The sequence below is a fragment of the Pan troglodytes genome, chromosome 3 (genome assembly GCF_028858775.2).
Source record: "Pan troglodytes isolate AG18354 chromosome 3, NHGRI_mPanTro3-v2.0_pri, whole genome shotgun sequence".
In the NCBI taxonomy this organism is placed as follows: Eukaryota; Metazoa; Chordata; class Mammalia; order Primates; family Hominidae; genus Pan; species Pan troglodytes.
In genome coordinates this window covers 1,587,415-1,604,954 of record NC_072401.2, presented here as the reverse complement: position 1 = coordinate 1,604,954, position 17,540 = coordinate 1,587,415, and the positions used below count along the sequence as shown (strand labels likewise).

Sequence of the window (17,540 nt, the reverse complement as noted above, 5' to 3'; positions counted from 1 at the left end):
GGCGTCTGCCTGCCTCCGCCCACGTGCTTGTGTGCCGCGGGGACTTACCACTTTCTACCTGCATCCCCGGGCCTGCAGGTCTCAGGTTCCCTGGCCGCCCCACCCAGCTGCACCTGCTCAGTGTCCTTTCTGGGTGTGGCCGCACCCCCCTCCTGTGTCCTCGCCTGGCAGGACCCCATTTCTTCCACAAGGCTGAGCAGAGTCTCAGGGTGGGGCGCACGCTCAAAAGGAAACATCTCAGCCACCACAGTGGGGAGCGGGCAACTCTGACCAGTGCCGGCCTGCAGCCTACATGCGGCTGAGGAGGCTGCGGTGGGAATTGCTGGGACTCAGGACGCCTGGGCAGAGGTTGAGGGGCCACGCATGGCGGGGAAGCATTCATGTAGCCTCTCCCAGTGTCCGGGCTGGTGCTTGGGGAGCAAGCCTGAGGGCCACAGGCTAATTTCCCAGCCGGGCTCAGCCCCACCCCCGAAGGCCAAGCCCGAGGGTCTGCAGGTTCCGGGCTGAGCCTCTGTGCTTTCTCCTCGCTGCAGGTCCTGAACGAGGCTGTGGGGGCCCTGATGTACCACACCATCACGCTCACCAGGGAGGACCTGGAGAAGTTCAAAGCCCTCCGCATCATCGTCCGGATTGGCAGTGGTTTTGACAACATCGACATCAAGTCGGCCGGGGATTTAGGTAGGCCGGCTCCGAGTTCTCTCTTGTGCCCATTCATGCGAGCTCCGTCCCATCTTGCTTCGTCCATGGAGGCTTCACTGCCACACTGAGGGCCCCGTTGCACATCGCCTGGTGTGGCTGGCGGCGGTGTGTGGTCCCGTCTGGGGCCGGCATGAGGTTGCAGCCATTCTGTTCCTCACAGAGCCTCATCTCAGGGCACTTCCTCTCTTTTGGGCAGCAGGAAATCCAGCTGTGGCTTCACACAGGTCTGCATGCATGTCTGGCTGGTGCCCCTTGGTTGGGTACTGGGACCCTGGGGGTGAGGGCAGGGGCGTCAGTGTGTGGCTGTAATAGGGCTCATAGGTCTCTGTCCCGAGACACAGCGGGAACAGCAGCGTGTCGCAACCCAGTACATGTGCACTCAGCACACAGAACACACACGGAAGACGCACATCTGCACCCGTGCACGTGCAGTCAGCACATGGAACACGCACACTCATCTGCACCTGTGCACACGCACTCAGCACATGGATCACACACGCTCATCACACAAAACACATGCACCTCTGCTTGCGCACTCAGCATATGGAACACTCATAGAACACGCACGTCTGCACCCGTGCACCTACACACGCACATGGAACATGCACATGTGTCTGCATCCATGTACACTCATTAGAACAAACTTGGGGCGGTGCTTGGCCATCCTGCTTGGAGCGCACTTTCTGTTTTCTGCCAGGCTCGGTCTGTTTTTTCTCCTCCTCTCGATGCTGGTAACAGGCGAGGTTGTACCCTGCCCTTGCCCACAGTTGGCCAGCGCCTCACGGTTTTGCTTTCCTTTTCCTAGGATACAGCTTATGGCATTGCAAAATTGGAACCGTCTGTGTTCCTGCGGGGGACGCAGGTGGTGTCGGATGCCATGCCTCCATCTGGGGGTCTCCTGCGCTGGCTTCAGCTGCTTCCGCCGGCGCCCATGGGCCAAACCTGTGTGCCAGCCTCCTCCCGCCTTTGTCTCTGCGGTGGCGTCCCAGGAAGGGCCAGCCGCGGTGTCGGGTGCAGGCCTGGGTGTGTGGTGTCGGGTGCAGGCCTGGTGCTTTTTGAGGGGTCCCTGCTGTTTACCATCTCTGTTACCCGTGGAGTTTCCCAGGCCTGGGCTCTGTTCTTCAGCCAGGGATGGTCTGGGGCACCCCTGGGATCTGGCCCACCCTCAGGAGGTCTTTGTTCCAATCTCGTGTGGCGCCTGGCTTGGCTCTCCCTCAGTCTCCCTTGTTTAACATTTTTACGTCCAAGTGAGTTGTGTCTAGGGGCTGTGCAGCCCCTGCCTGCGCCGCCCCACGTCAGGCCCTCTCCCGGCCCCCGGGACCCCTTGCGGAACCACATGGTCCTGTCCAGCTTCCGGGCCTATGAATGCAGCCCTGTCCTGGCCTCCTGCCCCCTCCTCCTCCCCAGGGAGACGGATGGCCAGTCGGACACAGGAATGCAATCATCCGGATGGGGTGGGAAGTGCCGTGCAGGGGAGGCCCTGGCCAGGGACAGGCCAGGGATGAGGGTAAATAGGCTCAGGGAGGGGCAGTGGCTGGGGAAGGGCCTGTCTCTGGGGACAAGGCCGGGAGCGGGGAGTAGGGGTCACACATGGGCGTGCCTGGCCACTCGGGAGAAATGGGATGGACTTGCTTTCCAGGAATGGCTCCAGCTTCAGTGTTACCGACTGCAGGAGTGGGGCATGGAGGGCGGAAGGGGCTGCGGGGCCCGGCTGGGCCTGGGGGAGGCCTGAGGACATGTGCGGATGTCCACGTAGGGTTGTGCAGGTGGGGCTGGCACCCAGATTCTGACCTGGCCACAGCCTCCCAGCTGGGTACCCCTGAGAGGAATCGGGGTGGCGAGGCGACGCGGGGAGACATGTGCTTGTCTCTTCCTGGGCTGCCAGCGCTGAGTTGAGAGGGGTCAGGGCAGCGCCTCACGCCCCAGCCCTACCACACACCGAGCAGTTGCTGTGCGTGTGCTGCCACGTGAACCTAACGTGGAGGTGGGACTCCTGGAGTTGCTCTGTTGCGCCCGACCTGTGAGCAACGTGTTCATCTCGTGGCCTCCCGGGGTGGCCTTGGGGACACGGCCTTTGGCTTCTTCCTTGGGAAGCTTCAAACCCGCTCCAGCCCCGGCGGCCCCGGTGTCCTCCCGGAGGCTGGGCCCGGCCCGGGGGTGACCGCCGTGTCCTTGTCCCCACAGGCATCGCCGTCTGCAACGTGCCTGCAGCGTCTGTGGAGGAGACGGCCGACTCGACGCTGTGCCACATCCTGAACCTGTACCGGCGGGCCACCTGGCTGCACCAGGCGCTGCGGGAGGGCACACGAGTCCAGAGCGTCGAGCAGATCCGCGAGGTGGCGTCCGGCGCCGCCAGGATCCGCGGGGAGACCTTGGGCATCATCGGACTTGGTGCGTCGGCCGCGGCTCCGCGCCTGTGTCCCTCCCTGTGTCTGGCGCTGCCGCTCTTCAGCTGTGCCCAGGAGGAGAGGCCCGGGGCGGGGTGGGGCTGCTGCAGGTGTCGGTCCCAACCCAGGACAGGACTGAGTGCGCACAGGCACCAGGTCCCGGGAATCCCAGGCGTGTGCCCTACGTGCACGGACGTCACAGCACACGTGGGTCTCACACAGGCACACACAGATAACGTACACGGATGCCACAGCACACACAGCCTCACACAGACATCACAGCACACGTGGGTCTCATGGGCACACGCAGATAACACGGACATCACAGCACTCACATGGGCTTTATGGGCACACATAACACACGGATGTCACAGTACACAGGCTCACACAGACATCAGAGCACACACATGGTCTCACACTGGCCTGCATGGAGGTCACAGCACACAGGGCCTGCACAGATATCACACACAACACCACAGCACACATGTGGGACTCACACAGACATCATGGCACACACAGACATCACACACGGATGTCACAGTACACATACTCACATACTGGCCTGCACGGATGTCACAGATGCCACAGCACACATGTGGGCCTCACAGACATCACAGTATACATGACCTCACGGGCGCACACAGACATCACACATGGACATCACAGCACACACATGGGCCGCACGGGGACATACAGATGTCACAGCACACACGGGTATCACATGGCACACATGGGCACCACACATGGATATCACACCATACACATGACCTCACATGGACACACATTGATGTCAGTCATGGGCACGTACGCAGATAGATGCGGGCATACGTGTGGGCACACACGTCAACCACGGTCTAGCACGTGCTCGCCCCTTGAGTCCCCTGGAGGTGGCTGTGTAGATCCTGCTGGGGCCGGGGTTCGGGCAGCCGTGGGCTTCCTCCGCGGTCACCAGCAGCTGCCCCTGGCGCTGGCCCTATCCCCGGGGAGTGGTTTGCCTTTCAGTGACCCCTCGCTCTTCATTTGCCCACTCGCTTGGCAGCCGCCTATCCTGGGCCCAGCACTGTCCTGGGTCCGGCATGCAGTGGTGAACAGGCCCCACACAGCCAGGCCCAGGTTGAGCTCAGAGCGGCAAGCGTGTGCATGTTTGTGCACGTGTGTGTGTGCGTGTGTGAGATCCTGGGAGTAGAGCCATGTCTTAAGGGAAAGTAGAGCTGGGAGAGGCCAGGTGAGGAGCCCCGTGAGGGAGGGGGGAGCATCTGGGCGGGGCCCAGGTGTGGGGTGGGAAGGTGCTCCCTGAGAGGGTGGGCGGGGGTGGTGTACCTTTTCTGAAGACCCCCTGGACACCTTGGCCCAGGTGCCTATCTCCCCAGATCGCGGGTTCCTCAGGAGGCCCCGTGGGGATGCAAGGGCCTTGCCATGCCAGGGACTCCCCTTGACCGGCCGGCCCCCCGCTTCCCAAACATCCAGGCAGCCCACTCCTGCTGACCGCTGTCCTTGTCCCGCCAGCGTTTGGGGAATCGGACATTTCGGGTGGTCTCGGTGAGGCGGCCACACCTAGGTTAGTGGGAGAGGTTGGTTCACGGATGTGCATGGAACACGTGCCTGTCTCTTCCTGGACACGTCTCTCACGGTCTTGCTGGTGCCCCCACCAGGACCCCAGGGCTGGCTGGAGCCTGTGAGGATCCCAGAGCCCTGAGGTGCCTGTTCCTCATACCTCTGCCCGTCTGAGGCCTGGGCGGCCCCTCCTATCTCAGGGCCATGGCCCGCATGTGTGGTTTGTTGAAGGAGGGGAGGAGGGAGGGTGGGCAGGAAGCCCAGGTGGGGGCAGAGGTCGGGAGGGGCTGGGGACTCGGGGCTCTGTGGACCTTCAGCTCCGTGGGCTGCCTGCTGGCCTTGTCCAGGGGCGGCGCCTCCGGTGTCTCCAGAGCAAGCCCACAGGACGGGAGGCGCCTCATGTGTGCCTTGCCTGCAGGTCACCGCCTGTCCTGCAGCCACAGGTCTGACACCTCACCTGAGGTGTACGAGGGACTGTGGGATGTGGGGGGGTATGGGCTGTGTCTGTGTGGCCAGGGATGTCTGTAGTTCCCCTGGTAAGAGTAGGTGGGTGTGCTGCCTCCAGAGTCACGTGTCCTGTCTCTCCTGGGGTCGGGGTCTGTGGTCCCGGCCCTGAAGGCCCCGGGCCCTTCCCGTGGCCACTCTATGAGGCCTGAGGGCGGCGCCTTCCCAGGCTGATTGTGGAGCTGGGCCCAACCAGCCCCTCCCAGGGCCCCGTGCTGAGTGGGGGGTTGGAGCACCCAGGTCGGGATGCCCTCAGAGGGTAGGGCTGTGGCCACCCCGTTCGTTAAGGTCCCCACCTGCCAGGGCCCCCGCCCAGGCCTGGCCTGAGGAGTGTGGGTGGGGACTGCAGGGGTGGGGACGCCGGCGTCCTGGGGAGTGCAGGGTGGACCTGGCAGGTTGTGGGGGTTTACCATGGGCGTTCTGCCCTGCACTGGCCCAGGTCGGCCTGTGGGCTCTCGGGCAGCCCCCGTGCACTGGCCCAGGTCGTCCTGTGGGCTCTCAGGCAGGCCCCCCTGGAGCTGCTGGGGGGCAGCTGCTTCCCTGGCTCTCGGCACGGGCCCCTCTGTCTGTGGTGATCTCGTGATGACCCAGGCCAGGTCAGCGCTCCCTCGGCCTCGGGAGCTGAGGAGAGCAGTTCTGTCCTTAGGGACACAAGCCCCCTGACGCTGCAGCCTCTACCTTGTGGACGGGACCCCTACCCCACCCCGGCTGCCCACCTGGCCCCGTTGACTGCAGAACACTTGCGTCCCGTCCCCTGCCCCGCCCCTCGCCCTTGTCCCTGAGCCCCATCCCCACCCTCTGTGGAAGAGCCTCATGCTCCAGGCGGGGCCGGTGCTGGGCACCAGCCACTCAGGCTCTCCCAGGGTGTGCATGTCCCCATCTGCCCTCTGCTGTGCACACCCTGTGTCTGGGTTGTTCTTAGCGTGGAATCCGCGTGTGTGGTGGCTACAGGAATGTGGAAGCCCTGGGCAGCGTGTGGCTCACGGTGTTGGTGCCACTCGGCGCAGACGAGGGGGCGGCCGCTTCCTCTGCTCTATGAGGCTCTGGTGCCCGTGACTTACATCTCCTTCTTGTTTTTTTCTTTCCTCCCTCCTTCCCTTCCTTCCTTCCTTCTGAAAAATGCACTGTCTTAGGTGCACACAGGAAAACATTGTACACATTCACACCCAAGAACCCACCAGCACGTCGACAGAGCAGGCTCCTGCACACAGACAGCTCCCTCGGGCCCCCTTCTCCCGTGGCGGCCCCGCGACAACCCTGCGAGGACCCGGGTCCCACTTCCTAGAGCAGAGGGCCTTCCTCGGCTCTGCCGAGGTGGGATCACGGGCACGCAGCCTTCTGTGTCCGCCTCCTGTCAGTCGGGGTGATGCCTCTGGGTCTCACCTGTGTTTTCACACGACCCAGCAGTTTCTGATAACGGTTCCATCACGTGAACACAGCAGGATTTGCTTCTCCAGACTCTTGGTGATGCATTTTCTAAGTTTTTGGCTAATATTACAAACAAAACTTGTGTGAACACATTTCTGCCCGTCTTTTTTGTGCACATAGACTCACGTCTCTTGGGTTTGTACCTAGGAGTGGAATTTCTGAGTCCCAGAGCACGACATTGTTTCGCCTGGAAGGAGTCACTGTTCTTCAGGCAGGGGCGTGGCGTCATGCTCCGGCAGCCGCGTATCCTTGCCAGCACTCTGTGTCATTCTAGCCCTTCCAGCAGGTATTTTGTGATATTTTAATTTTAACCTACAGTTTCCTGATAACTGAGGAGGCTGAGCACCTCTTTGTGCCCTTGGCCACTCGGAGCGCCTCCGGCCGTCTTTTTCGTGTTGGTTACGAAGCCCTCACGTGGTCTGCGTCAGGTTCTTGTCAGATCGACATGCACTGTGGATATTTTCATAATTTCAAAATTTTTGTTTTTTCTTGTTTACGAATCTCAGGCCGTGGCTTGACTTTTCACTTTCTTGACATCTCTCTGTGACGAGAACACGTTTTCAGTTTTTATGAAGCCCAGCATATCACCCGTTTTTTAGGTGAATACCTTTTGTGTCCTGAGGAATCTGTTTACCCCAGGGTCATCCGGGTAACAGGTTCTCTGTGTTTTCTTCTGGAAGCTTCTACCTCTAGGTCCAGGGTCTCCTGGGCTGCCACTCACACGTGGTGTGAGGCTGGGGTGGTGGCCCACCCTTTCCCGGGATGGCAGGTCGCTGCGGCACGATGCGCCAAGGAGCCCCCCTTCCGGTTGGCTTGGCTCCTCTGTGGAAAGGCAGTTGGCCACATGTGAGTGGGTCCGTCTGGACTCTTCTGTTCCGTGGACCTGTTTTTCTTCCCTTTCTCCCGTGTGACGCTGTCTGCACGGCTGTGAGCCTTGAGATCCTCCACCATGTTCTTGACGAGGGTCTTGGCTGTTTTAGGTCCTGCTGTGCATTTCCGTTTCCATTCTGGAATCAGCTCATCAATTTTCATTTTGTTGAGTCCTTAAAATCAGTTTTGGGAATGCTGACTTCCTAATAATATTGAACCTTCGGACATAAATATGATCTCTCCATTTATTTTAACTTTTCTTAACGGTGTTTCGTCGTTATCAGTAGAAGGTTTCCACGTAGTTCATTAAGTTTATTGTTAGGCATTTGGCATTTGTAATGCTGTTATCAATGTTTAATTCTTTTTTTCTTTTTTTCTTTTCTTTTTTTTTTTTTTTTTTTGGAGACAGTCTCGCTCTGTTGCCCAGGCTGGAGTACAGTGGCGTGATTTCGGCACACTGCAATCTCTACCCTTTTTTTTTGAGACAGAGTCTCACTCTGTTGCCAGGCTGGAGTACAGTGGCATGATCTCGGCTCACTGCAACCTCCACTTCCTGGGTTCAAGCAATCCTCCTGCCTCAGCCTCCTGAGTAGCTGGGATTACAGGCACACGCCACCACACCTGGCTAATTTTTGTATTTTTAGTAGAGACAAGTTTTTGCCATGTTGGCCAGGCTCGAACTCCTGACTTCAAGTGATCCACCCATCTTGGCCTCCCGAAGTGTTGGGATTACAGGCATGAGCCACTGTGCCCGGCCTAATTGTTTCTTGACGGTTGGTTATTAGTAGGTAGAAATACACTTGAGTTTTGTAAACCAACCTCATATCCCACAGCGTTCTAAATTCTCCATGTTAGGCCGGGTGCAGTGGCTTGTGCCTGTTATCCTAGTGCGTTATGAGGCCGAGGCCGGAGGATCACCAGGAGTTAGAGACCAGCCTGGATGGCGTAATGAGACCTGCCTCTGCCAAAAACAGATTCTCTTGAATTTTCTCTTGGACACACTGCTGTGTCATCTGCAGATAAACACAGATTTACATTTTCCTTTCTGATCTCTGTACCTTTTATTTCTTTAATTTCTTTATTTTTGCCTTTTTGCATTAGCTACAATCATCAGCAGCAGTGACTGTGGGTGTTACCGTGTTGATGCGGGAGAAAAAGTTTCTGACATTTCACCATTAAGTAGGACGTTTCCTGTTGGTCTTTTTGTGGTCTAATTAATTGGTCTGATGTTGAGGCAGCCATCCCAGCTCTTTTGATCAGTGTTTGTGTGGTATGTCTTTTTTCATCCTTTTAATTTCAGCTTATCTCTGTTCTTATATTCATTCATTCAGAGACAAGGTCTTGCTCTGTCACTCGGGCTGGAGTGTGGTGGTGCGGTCACGGCTCACTGCAGCCTTGAGCTCTGGGGCTCAAGAGACCCTCTTGCCTTAGCCTCCGAAGTAGTTAGGACTATAGGTGCGTGCCACTGCAATTTTTTAAAATTAATTGTTATTATTATTATTATTATTTTTTGGTAGAGACAAAGTCTTGCTGTGTTGCTCAGGATGGTCTTGAACTCCTGGGCTCAAGTGGTCACCCTGCCTTGGCCTCCCAAAGTGCTGGGATTACGGGTGTGAGCCGCGGCGCCTGACTTCTGTCTTTTATGTTTAAAGTGTGTCTGTTATTAATGGTATAGAGTTAGTTCCTCTTTCTTTTTTCAGTCTGACGGTCTTTGCCTCTTGAGTGTTCAGTTCATTTATTTTTAGTGTAATTGCTGATGATTTGGATTTCGGTGTCATCTGGCTACGTGTTTTCTGTTCATCCTTGTTTTTCCTTTCTGGCCTTCTTTTATATTAATCAGGTGTTAAATGATTCCTTGCATCTGTTGTTGGTTTTTAACCTATACTCTGCTTAGTGATCGTGTTTAGTTTTACTTTAGAGATTAGGATACGCCTTCATAACTCACTGCCACCCAGCATAACCTGTGAAGACTCGTCCAGGGCGGCCAGAGGCCCGCGGTGGCTCCTCTCACCCTCGGGCCGATTTTCCACGTCTATTATGCAGAAAACCATACAAGAAGCTATTAGTCATGAGTCTGTCAAGGAATTTTTCAGCAATTTTTCTTTTGAATATCAACCGACACATCCACCCTTTCTGCCTTGTTTATCCCGCCCCCGATTCTGGCTGTCCTCGGGCGTCACGTTCCTGTAGCCTAAAGACTGTCTTAGAAATGTGGCTCACCAGTGACCGATTCCTTTTGCTTTTCTTTGTCTGAAAATGTGTTGCCCTTTTTTTTTTTTTTGTGGAAGATCGTCTTGCTCTGTCGCCCATTCTGGAGTGCAGTGGCACGATCTCGGCTCACTGCAGCCTCTGCTTCCCAGGTTCACGCCATTCTCCTGCCTCAGCCTCCCGAGTAGCTGGGACTACAGGCGCCCGCCACCACGTCCGGCTAATTTTTGTATTTTTAGTAGAGACGGGGTTTCACCATGTTGGCCAGGCTGGTCTCGAACTCCTGACCTTGTGATCCGCCCACCTCAGCCTCCCAGAGTGCTGGGATTACAGGCATCAGCCACCAAGGCCTGTTCTTTAAAATTTATTTTTTAAATTCTTTTCTCTCTGCTTCTGTTTGGATGCCATCTGCTGACTTTGAGCCCCTCCCTTCAAGCTCCCGATCCTTTTCTTGCAGTTAGCTTTGTCCAGGGACTTCCGTTTCAGAGGGATGTTTTCGTTCTGGAATTTCTATGTGGTTCTTTCTAGAGTTACCATTCATCTTCCGGAAGCCTCCATTTTTCTGCTGTTGACATCCACACTTGTTGTCATCTCTGAGCATGTTTATAGTAGTTATTAAGAGCTTTTGCTGGCTGATTCTAGCCTGGGTCATCTGTGGGTCTCTCCGCTTCTAGTGTTCTAATTAGAAGCTACATCTTCCTGTGTCTTCACCTGCATCATCATAATTTCTTATCATAAGCCAGACATCATGTGGAAAAGAATGGCAGAGACAAAAGTGAAGAATTGTCTCGCCCCGAACAGCCGCTGCTCTCCCGTGTCAGGCGTGGCCGGCGCCGGCCCGCGGCTTTAGCTGGTTTTCGCCACCGGCAGCCTGACTTCCAGGGCTTTGTGTTGTGCGCAGTGGGAAACAGCGTGTCGTCCGCCTTCTGCGCTGTGGGAGACACCTTTCTCTGTGTCTGCCTGTGTTCTCTTCCTGCCCATTCGGTGGGATCCCTGGCAGGGGGCGTTGACAGACGGGGGCTGTTCTGCACCTGGGGAGCTGCCCGGGTACTCCGGCCGTGGCTGCAACCCTCAGAACTGCTGCTCCCACCTCCGCCTGCCGAGCCCTCCTCCCTCCTGCAGCAGCCTCGTCCCTGGGGATGGAAGGAGCCACCATGTTCCTTCTCGTAGAACAGGCGCCTCCCTTTCTAGGATGTAGTGCGTTTAGACGGTCCTCAGCTCTTCTGACTGGCCTCCCAGCCTCCCCCAGGCCTCTTCCCAGAGTGGGCGTTTGGGCCACGTCCGGCCACCCTGTGTGCCTGGCGGTCTGGTCTCCTTGGCCCTCAGGCCGCCGCGGGCCCCTCGCACGTGTTGTTCCAGCTCTCTGGCTCCCTTCCTGTCCCCTTATGTCTCCAGCAAGCTTGGTCTTCTCAGGGAGGCCTGCCCTGGCTGCCGCCTTTGAAACTGCGCCCACTTCCCACCCGCCCCGGCGCTCAACCTGCTTCCTTCCTGTGTAGCGGTTCCCTCTGAGGCAATGCAGGAGACACCACGTTCACGGGCTTGGGGTCCTGTGTCCTTTGCAGCCATTTCTGGGCTTCTGGGGTCCTGTGTCCTTTGCAGCCATGCTGTTGGCTCACAGTGGGCACGAGCACCCTGCAGACCCTTCCCCGAGGAGGAGCCGGCCCCAGCCAGACACGGTGGCTCAAGCTCCACGGCTCCTGTGCTGGGACCCGTGCCAGCCTCGGACTGCTGGGCTGGGGGCAGGCACGTCTGCCTGGGATGGCTTTCTCTGCCGCTCCACTCGAAGGGGACAGGACCTGAGCCCAGCGGGGCCTCCCTGGTCTGGAAGGTTCCCTCATGCCCCCTTTGCCGTCTCCACGTAGTGGTGGCTGGAATTGAGATGCCGGAGACATTGATGGGTGGATCGAAAGGCCAGCGGAGGGGCCTGGGCACATAGGGCATGTGTTGGGTGGGTGGAGACCCACTGACCGGTCCGTTTGACACTGAGTGGTTCATGTCACATCCTGTGGACAGGCTGCAGGGGAGTGGTGTGGCTGGCAGCTGGTGTGGGCCGAGGGGCTAGTGTGCCCTTTCCACCCCTGTGCATCGCCTCCGCCTTGGCAGTGGGCGCGTTGGAGTGGGCATGGAGCGCTCGTGTGGAGCGGGCGTGGGCACCTTGGTTTGACCACAGCTGGTGTCATCCTTGGCAGATGGTCAAACTGAGGCACAGAGGCCACTCCAACCCTAGCGTTCGGGACCGGCCTCCCGGCCACGGGTGAGCAAGGGTCTCACACTGTGTCTTGACGCCACCAGGTCGCGTGGGGCAGGCAGTGGCGCTGCGGGCCAAGGCCTTCGGCTTCAATGTGCTCTTCTACGACCCTTACTTGTCGGATGGCGTGGAGCGGGCGCTGGGGCTGCAGCGTGTCAGCACCCTGCAGGACCTGCTCTTCCACAGCGACTGCGTGACCCTGCACTGCGGCCTCAACGAGCACAACCACCACCTCATCAACGACTTCACCGTCAAGCAGGTGCGTGGAGCCGGGGACACAGGACTCTCCTTCTGCGGGGCAGGTACAGGTGGGGGTGTCAGGCAGGTCCCTCCCAGCAGCCATCTGCACCTGGGCAAGACCCTGCCTTCAGCAAACCACATGGTGGTGGCTGCCAGCACTGCTGGGGGAAGCCCTGTCTGCCCAGACAGCGTTTTCTGTGTTCTGAGTTCTACTCAGGACATCTAAAATACTCTCTGGACAAGACAGAACCTCATACCTTTGAACACCAAATTCCCCTGAAGCCCTTGCTGCTGTCACAGTGGGGACAGATGCTGCTACCTGGGGGCATTGGGTCGGCCCTTGTGACTTCCGTGCTGCCAGGTTCAGGTTTCACATCTGCAGCTGGAATGGGCTGTGCTCAGGTCGGCCTCTGACATCTGCAGCTGGAACGGGCTGTGCTCAGGTCGGCCTCTGCCTCAGCACAGCTCGCAGTGCAGCCTCAGCCCTGCGTTCCCCTTGAGTGGGTGGAGCTGGGGATGGCTGCCTCCCACTGGCTCCAGGCCCTTCAGGGAGTCATCGTGTGTGCACATTGATGTGTGTGTATGTGGGCAAGTTTGCGTGGGTGCATGTGTCTGCATGTTTGTATGAGCTTATATGTATGTGCATGTGTGTACACACGTGTCAGAGGCCACCTGCCCACTCTAGCTGCCCCAGCAGCCTGTAGCCACAAGGAGGATGAGGCCAGGTTCCCGCTGCCCCTTCCTTTGTTCACAGAGTCAGTGGGTTTGGAGCCTTCTAGGGGACAGGGTGTGGCACGTGGATGCTGGTCAGAGCCCTGCCGTCCCCGAGGACCTTGGGTGTGAGGCTTTAATGGGCAGCAGTGCACCAAAGAAAAGCCACCGTGACCTGCCCAGCTGTCAGCCAAGCACCGTGGCTGGGTGGACTTCTTGGAATGAAATGGGGGGGCTGCAGGAAAGCCCTGGCCACGAAGCCGAGGGAGAGCCACCCCCAGGGCTTTTTGCAAAAGTGCATGAAAAGCGAGCCTGTTCCGAAGACGGAGGCTCTGCTGCAGGCCCCGCTGGGGTTGGAGTCAAAGACCACGCCTCAGAACAGACGGCCCTGGGCTTTGCCGTCCCAGGGAGTCCCACCTCGTGGGCTGAGGCCCTGCCTGGGGGAGGCTGGGCTGGAGGGGACCCAGAAAAGGGGTACCACAGGGGGACCAAGCCAGGAGCCCCCGCCCAGTCCTCAGCTCAGGGCTTGGGCAGGAGGGTGGAGCTCTCTAGGAGCTGTGGAGCCGTGCAGGTCTATACAGGGCCGATCCTCAGCCAGCCTGTCAGGGCCGTGGTGCAGCACGCCCGAGGCCTTCAGTCCTAGCGCCGTGGTGAGCCCAGGGTGGGGCTGGGAAGGGGCTAGGGAGCTGGGCCTTCCCAACGGCATGCGTGACCACCTTGCTTCCCTGGCTGCCCGCCCTGTGCGGATCCCTGACTGGGCCTGGCCTGTCCTTATGTCTTCTAGATGAGACAAGGGGCCTTCCTGGTGAACACAGCCCGGGGCGGCCTGGTGGACGAGAAGGCGCTGGCCCAGGCCCTGAAGGAGGGCCGGATCCGCGGCGCGGCCCTGGATGTGCACGAGTCGGAACCCTTCAGGTGCCCCCACGGCCAGTGCCGCCCCCCTGCTCTTCCCTGTCCACCATCCTGCCGGCCTTGACCTCCAGACGGCGCCTCTGCCAGGCCGGACACTTGCCTGTACTCAGGCCTCTCGCTGGCCAGCAGTGGGGGAGTTTGCCGCCCGCTGCGGGGTGAGGATGGAGCCACGGGCTCTAGGCCTGCCTTGCCTCGGTCCTGTGAGGGGCTGCTCAACCTCCTCAGCCCTTCTTTGGGCAGGGCTCCTGACCAGCCAGGAGAGAGTGAGGCCCCAGTGTCCGTGAGTGGTCCCCATGGGCCCTGGCCATGGAGTCATGGCATCCCGTCCAGACCTGCAGCCCCTACAGCGCCTTGGGACCCCAGGCAGCCCTGGGCTGGATGTTCAGCCGCAAGAGGAGACACCCCCACAGGGGCAGTATCAGCCTGCAGCTCCTGGGGCTACAGACCCTTCGGCTGGAAGGGGCCAGGCAGCATGTCCCCCCATCAGGGCTCCTCCCACGAGGGACTTGGAGATTAAATCCCTTGGGCTCCCACACCCGCCGCTGTCAGGAGCCCCTGGTGTGTCTGATGGTCCCGGGGCTGTGCTCTTGAGCTCAGCCAGCCTGCCGAGCAGAGCGGGGCCGTGGGGTCTGTGGTTCCCAGGCAGGGCCTCCCACAGGGGGTTCCAGTGCCCAGCCACCTCCCCCCCGTACCCAGCCACAGCACTCAGGCAGCACTGACCATGCCTGTGCTGTTCCCAGCTTTAGCCAGGGCCCCCTGAAGGATGCACCCAACCTCATCTGCACCCCCCATGCTGCATGGTACAGCGAGCAGGCGTCCATTGAGATGCGAGAGGAGGCGGCACGGGAGATCCGCAGAGCCATCACAGGTGGGCGTGGGGGCCACTCGGTCAGGCCTGGGGGTCCCTTCCTGCCAGCCCCAGATGCTCATGGGCTTGCATCCGCCCGGCAGCCAGGCCCATGTTCTGCCAGCTCAGGGCCCGTGGTGCTCTCACTGCACCCCCAGCAGGGACCTCTAAGGCCAAAGTCAAGTTGAGCCCTGGCGTCGTGTCTTACACACAGGACCTGCTGGGAAGTTGCTGGGCTGAGCAGACAGGTCCCTCAGCAAGCTGGGCACGTGCTCTGGGCTGGGGGTCCCCACGCTGCAAGGGTGCCAGTGCCCAGAGAGACAGGACCCTGCCGTGCCTTGGGAGCCCCGGGGCTGAGAGGGAGGAGCACACTGCCAAGAATCCTGCTGCCCATGTCTTCAACCCAGTGGGCCACGCTCCTGGGGCCCCCTCAGAGCCACAGCTGTTCCTTCCTTCTGCATCTCCCAGGCCGGATCCCAGACAGCCTGAAGAACTGTGTCAACAAGGACCATCTGACAGCCGCCACCCACTGGGCCAGCATGGACCCTGCCGTCGTGCACCCTGAGCTCAATGGGGCTGCCTATAGGTGAGCAGGCCCGCTGGCCCAGAACAGCCTCCAGGAGGGCCCCAGGCTTCCCCTGGATCCCAGCACAGCCCCTGGTGGGAGGGGCGGCGTCTCCACTGACTGACCTGGAGGATCTGGGTAGAATTGGTAAGGCCAACCTCACCTGAAAGGCCCATGAGAACCAGGGCCTCTTGGAAGGAGCCTGGGCTGGGGTGGCCTTCAGGGCTCAGTGGACACAGGAGTGCTGTGGGCACGGGGCCTGTGGGAGGAGGGGGCTTTGGGTGAGGCGAAGACCTCATGTTCAAGTCACCTGGAGACACCAGGGCTCCCCTCCCCTGCCCTGAGAAGTAGCTGCCATAGGCAGGAACATCCGTGTAAAGGCCGGGATCCTTACCCTGACTGCTGGTCTTCCTGGAGAGGCCCCCTCGCTGCTGCCGATGCTAGGAGGGCAGGTGGGGCCCGGCCAGGCCGCCTACAGGTGGGCCTCACCGATGGACCCTCTCCCAGCAGGTACCCTCCGGGCGTGGTGGGCGTGGCCCCCACTGGCATCCCAGCTGCTGTGGAAGGTATCGTCCCTAGCGCCATGTCCCTGTCCCACGGCCTGCCCCCTGTGGCCCACCCGCCCCACGCCCCTTCTCCTGGCCAAACCGTCAAGCCCGAGGCGGATAGAGACCACGCCAGTGACCAGTTGTAGCCCGGGAGGAGCTCTCCAGCCTCGGCGCCTGGGCGGAGGGCCCGGAAACCCTCGGACCAGAGTGTGTGGAGGAGGCACCTGTGTGGCGGCCCTGGCACTGCAGAGACTGGTCCGGGCTGTCAGGAGGCGGGAGGGGGCAGCGCTGGGCCTCGTGTCGCTTGTCGTCGTCCGTCCTGTGGGCGCTCTGCCCTGTGTCCTTCGCGTTCCTCGTTAAGCAGAAGAAGTCAGTAGTTATTCTCCCATGAACGTTCTTGTCTGTGTACAGTTTTTAGAACATTACAAAGGATCTGTTTGCTTAGCTGTCAACAAAAAGAAAACCTGAAGGAGCATTCGGAAGTCAATTTGAGGTTTTTTTTTTTTTTTTTTTTTTTTTTTTTTGTATGTTGGAACGTGCCCCAGAATGAGGCAGTTGGCAAACTTCTCAGGACAATGAATCCTTCCCGTTTTTCTTTTTATGCCACACAGTGCATTGTTTTTTCTACCTGCTTGTCTTATTTTTAGAATAATTTAGAAAAACAAAACAAAGGCTGTTTTTCCTAATTTTGGCATGAACCCCCCCTTGTTCCAAATGAAGACGGCATCACGAAGCAGCTCCAAAAGGAAAAGCTTGGGCGGTGCCCAGCGTGCCCGCTGCCCATCGACGTCTGTCCTGGGGACGTGGAGGGTGGCAGCGTCCCCGCCTGCACCAGTGCCGTCCTGCTGATGTGGTAGGCTAGCAATATTTTGGTTAAAATCATGTTTGTGACTGTAACCATTTGTATGAATTATTTTAAAGAAATAAAAATCCTGGAAAGAGCCAGCGTGCCCAGCATCTGTTCTGGTGACTTTCATGAGGACACGGGTGAGCCTCAGTCCTGGCTCTGGTGACCTCCACGGCTCAGCTCAGCCTCTCTGAAGTGGGCGGCCTAAGAGAGACCCAGAGACAGTGCAGTGGCAGGTTGGGCAGTGGTCTCTGTGTGTACCACCCGCTGCCCACTGGGTCTGTGGGACGCTGTAGGGTCCTGGCTTGGAGGCGGCCTGCCCGAAGTGCCCCAGTGGGAGTGAAGCAGTGTGCCAGCCGGGCCGTTGTGTGGATGATGGTCTGACTGGCTGAGGTCCTGCCCCACTGCCCACCCCTCCCTTCTTGGCATAGCTCCCGCAGGCCGGCCTGCAACCTGGGAAGACTGTGGGCCACAGGAGGAAGGAAAGCAGATGTCAGGGCTGAGGAAGCTCCCCAGACCATGGGTCAGCCAGCCTGTGGAAATGGGCAAAAAAGCCAAAAGGGGTCATGCCTCACCTTGGCCCACAGCTGAGCCTGTTTACCGGCGTCCTCTTCAAAATCCCAGCCTCCTGGTTTCTCAGAGCTGCTTTTGGAAGCGTGGTCCATGCAAATCAGCAGAGTCCCAACTCATTTATGAGAAGGGGTTGCAGCGGGTCCAGGTAGCGCGAGGAGGGGCTGCAGCGGGTGCTGGGGGAATCCGAGGAGGGGCTGCAGCGGGTGCTGGGGGAATCCGAGGAGGGGCTGCAGCGGGTCCAGGTAATGCAAGGAGGGGCTGCAGCAGGTCCAGGCGGTGCGAGGAGGGGCTGCAGCGGGTCCAGGTAGCGCGAGGAGGGGCTGCAGCGGGTCCAGGCGGTGCGAGGAGGGGCTGCAGCGGGTGCTGGGGGAATCCGAGGAGGGGCTGCAGCGGGTCCAG

General features: G+C 59.3%; 1 protein-coding gene across 10 annotated transcripts in view; it reads left to right on the top strand.

Moving 5' to 3' along the window:
* CTBP1 (C-terminal binding protein 1) overlaps positions 1-16,663 on the top strand; it is a 38,218-nt gene extending 21,555 nt beyond the window's left edge. For 5 of the 10 annotated variants that reach the window (XM_054683688.2, XM_024355947.3, XM_024355949.3 and 2 more), the window contains 7 exons: positions 534-678; positions 2,884-3,090; positions 11,943-12,157; positions 13,634-13,764; positions 14,502-14,629; positions 15,077-15,194; positions 15,684-16,663. In XM_054683688.2, coding sequence (XP_054539663.1) covers positions 534-678; positions 2,884-3,090; positions 11,943-12,157; positions 13,634-13,764; positions 14,502-14,629; positions 15,077-15,194; positions 15,684-15,867 — 1,128 coding nt within the window. In that variant the 3' untranslated portion in view covers positions 15,868-16,663. Of the gene's footprint in view, positions 1-533; positions 679-2,883; positions 3,091-11,942; positions 12,158-13,633; positions 13,765-14,501; positions 14,630-15,076; positions 15,195-15,680 lie in introns of all 10 variants that reach the window. The other 5 variants (XM_054683684.2, XM_024355946.2, XM_024355948.3 and 2 more) reach the window with 1 other exon arrangement.
* Positions 16,664-17,540: the final 877 nt, after the last annotated feature.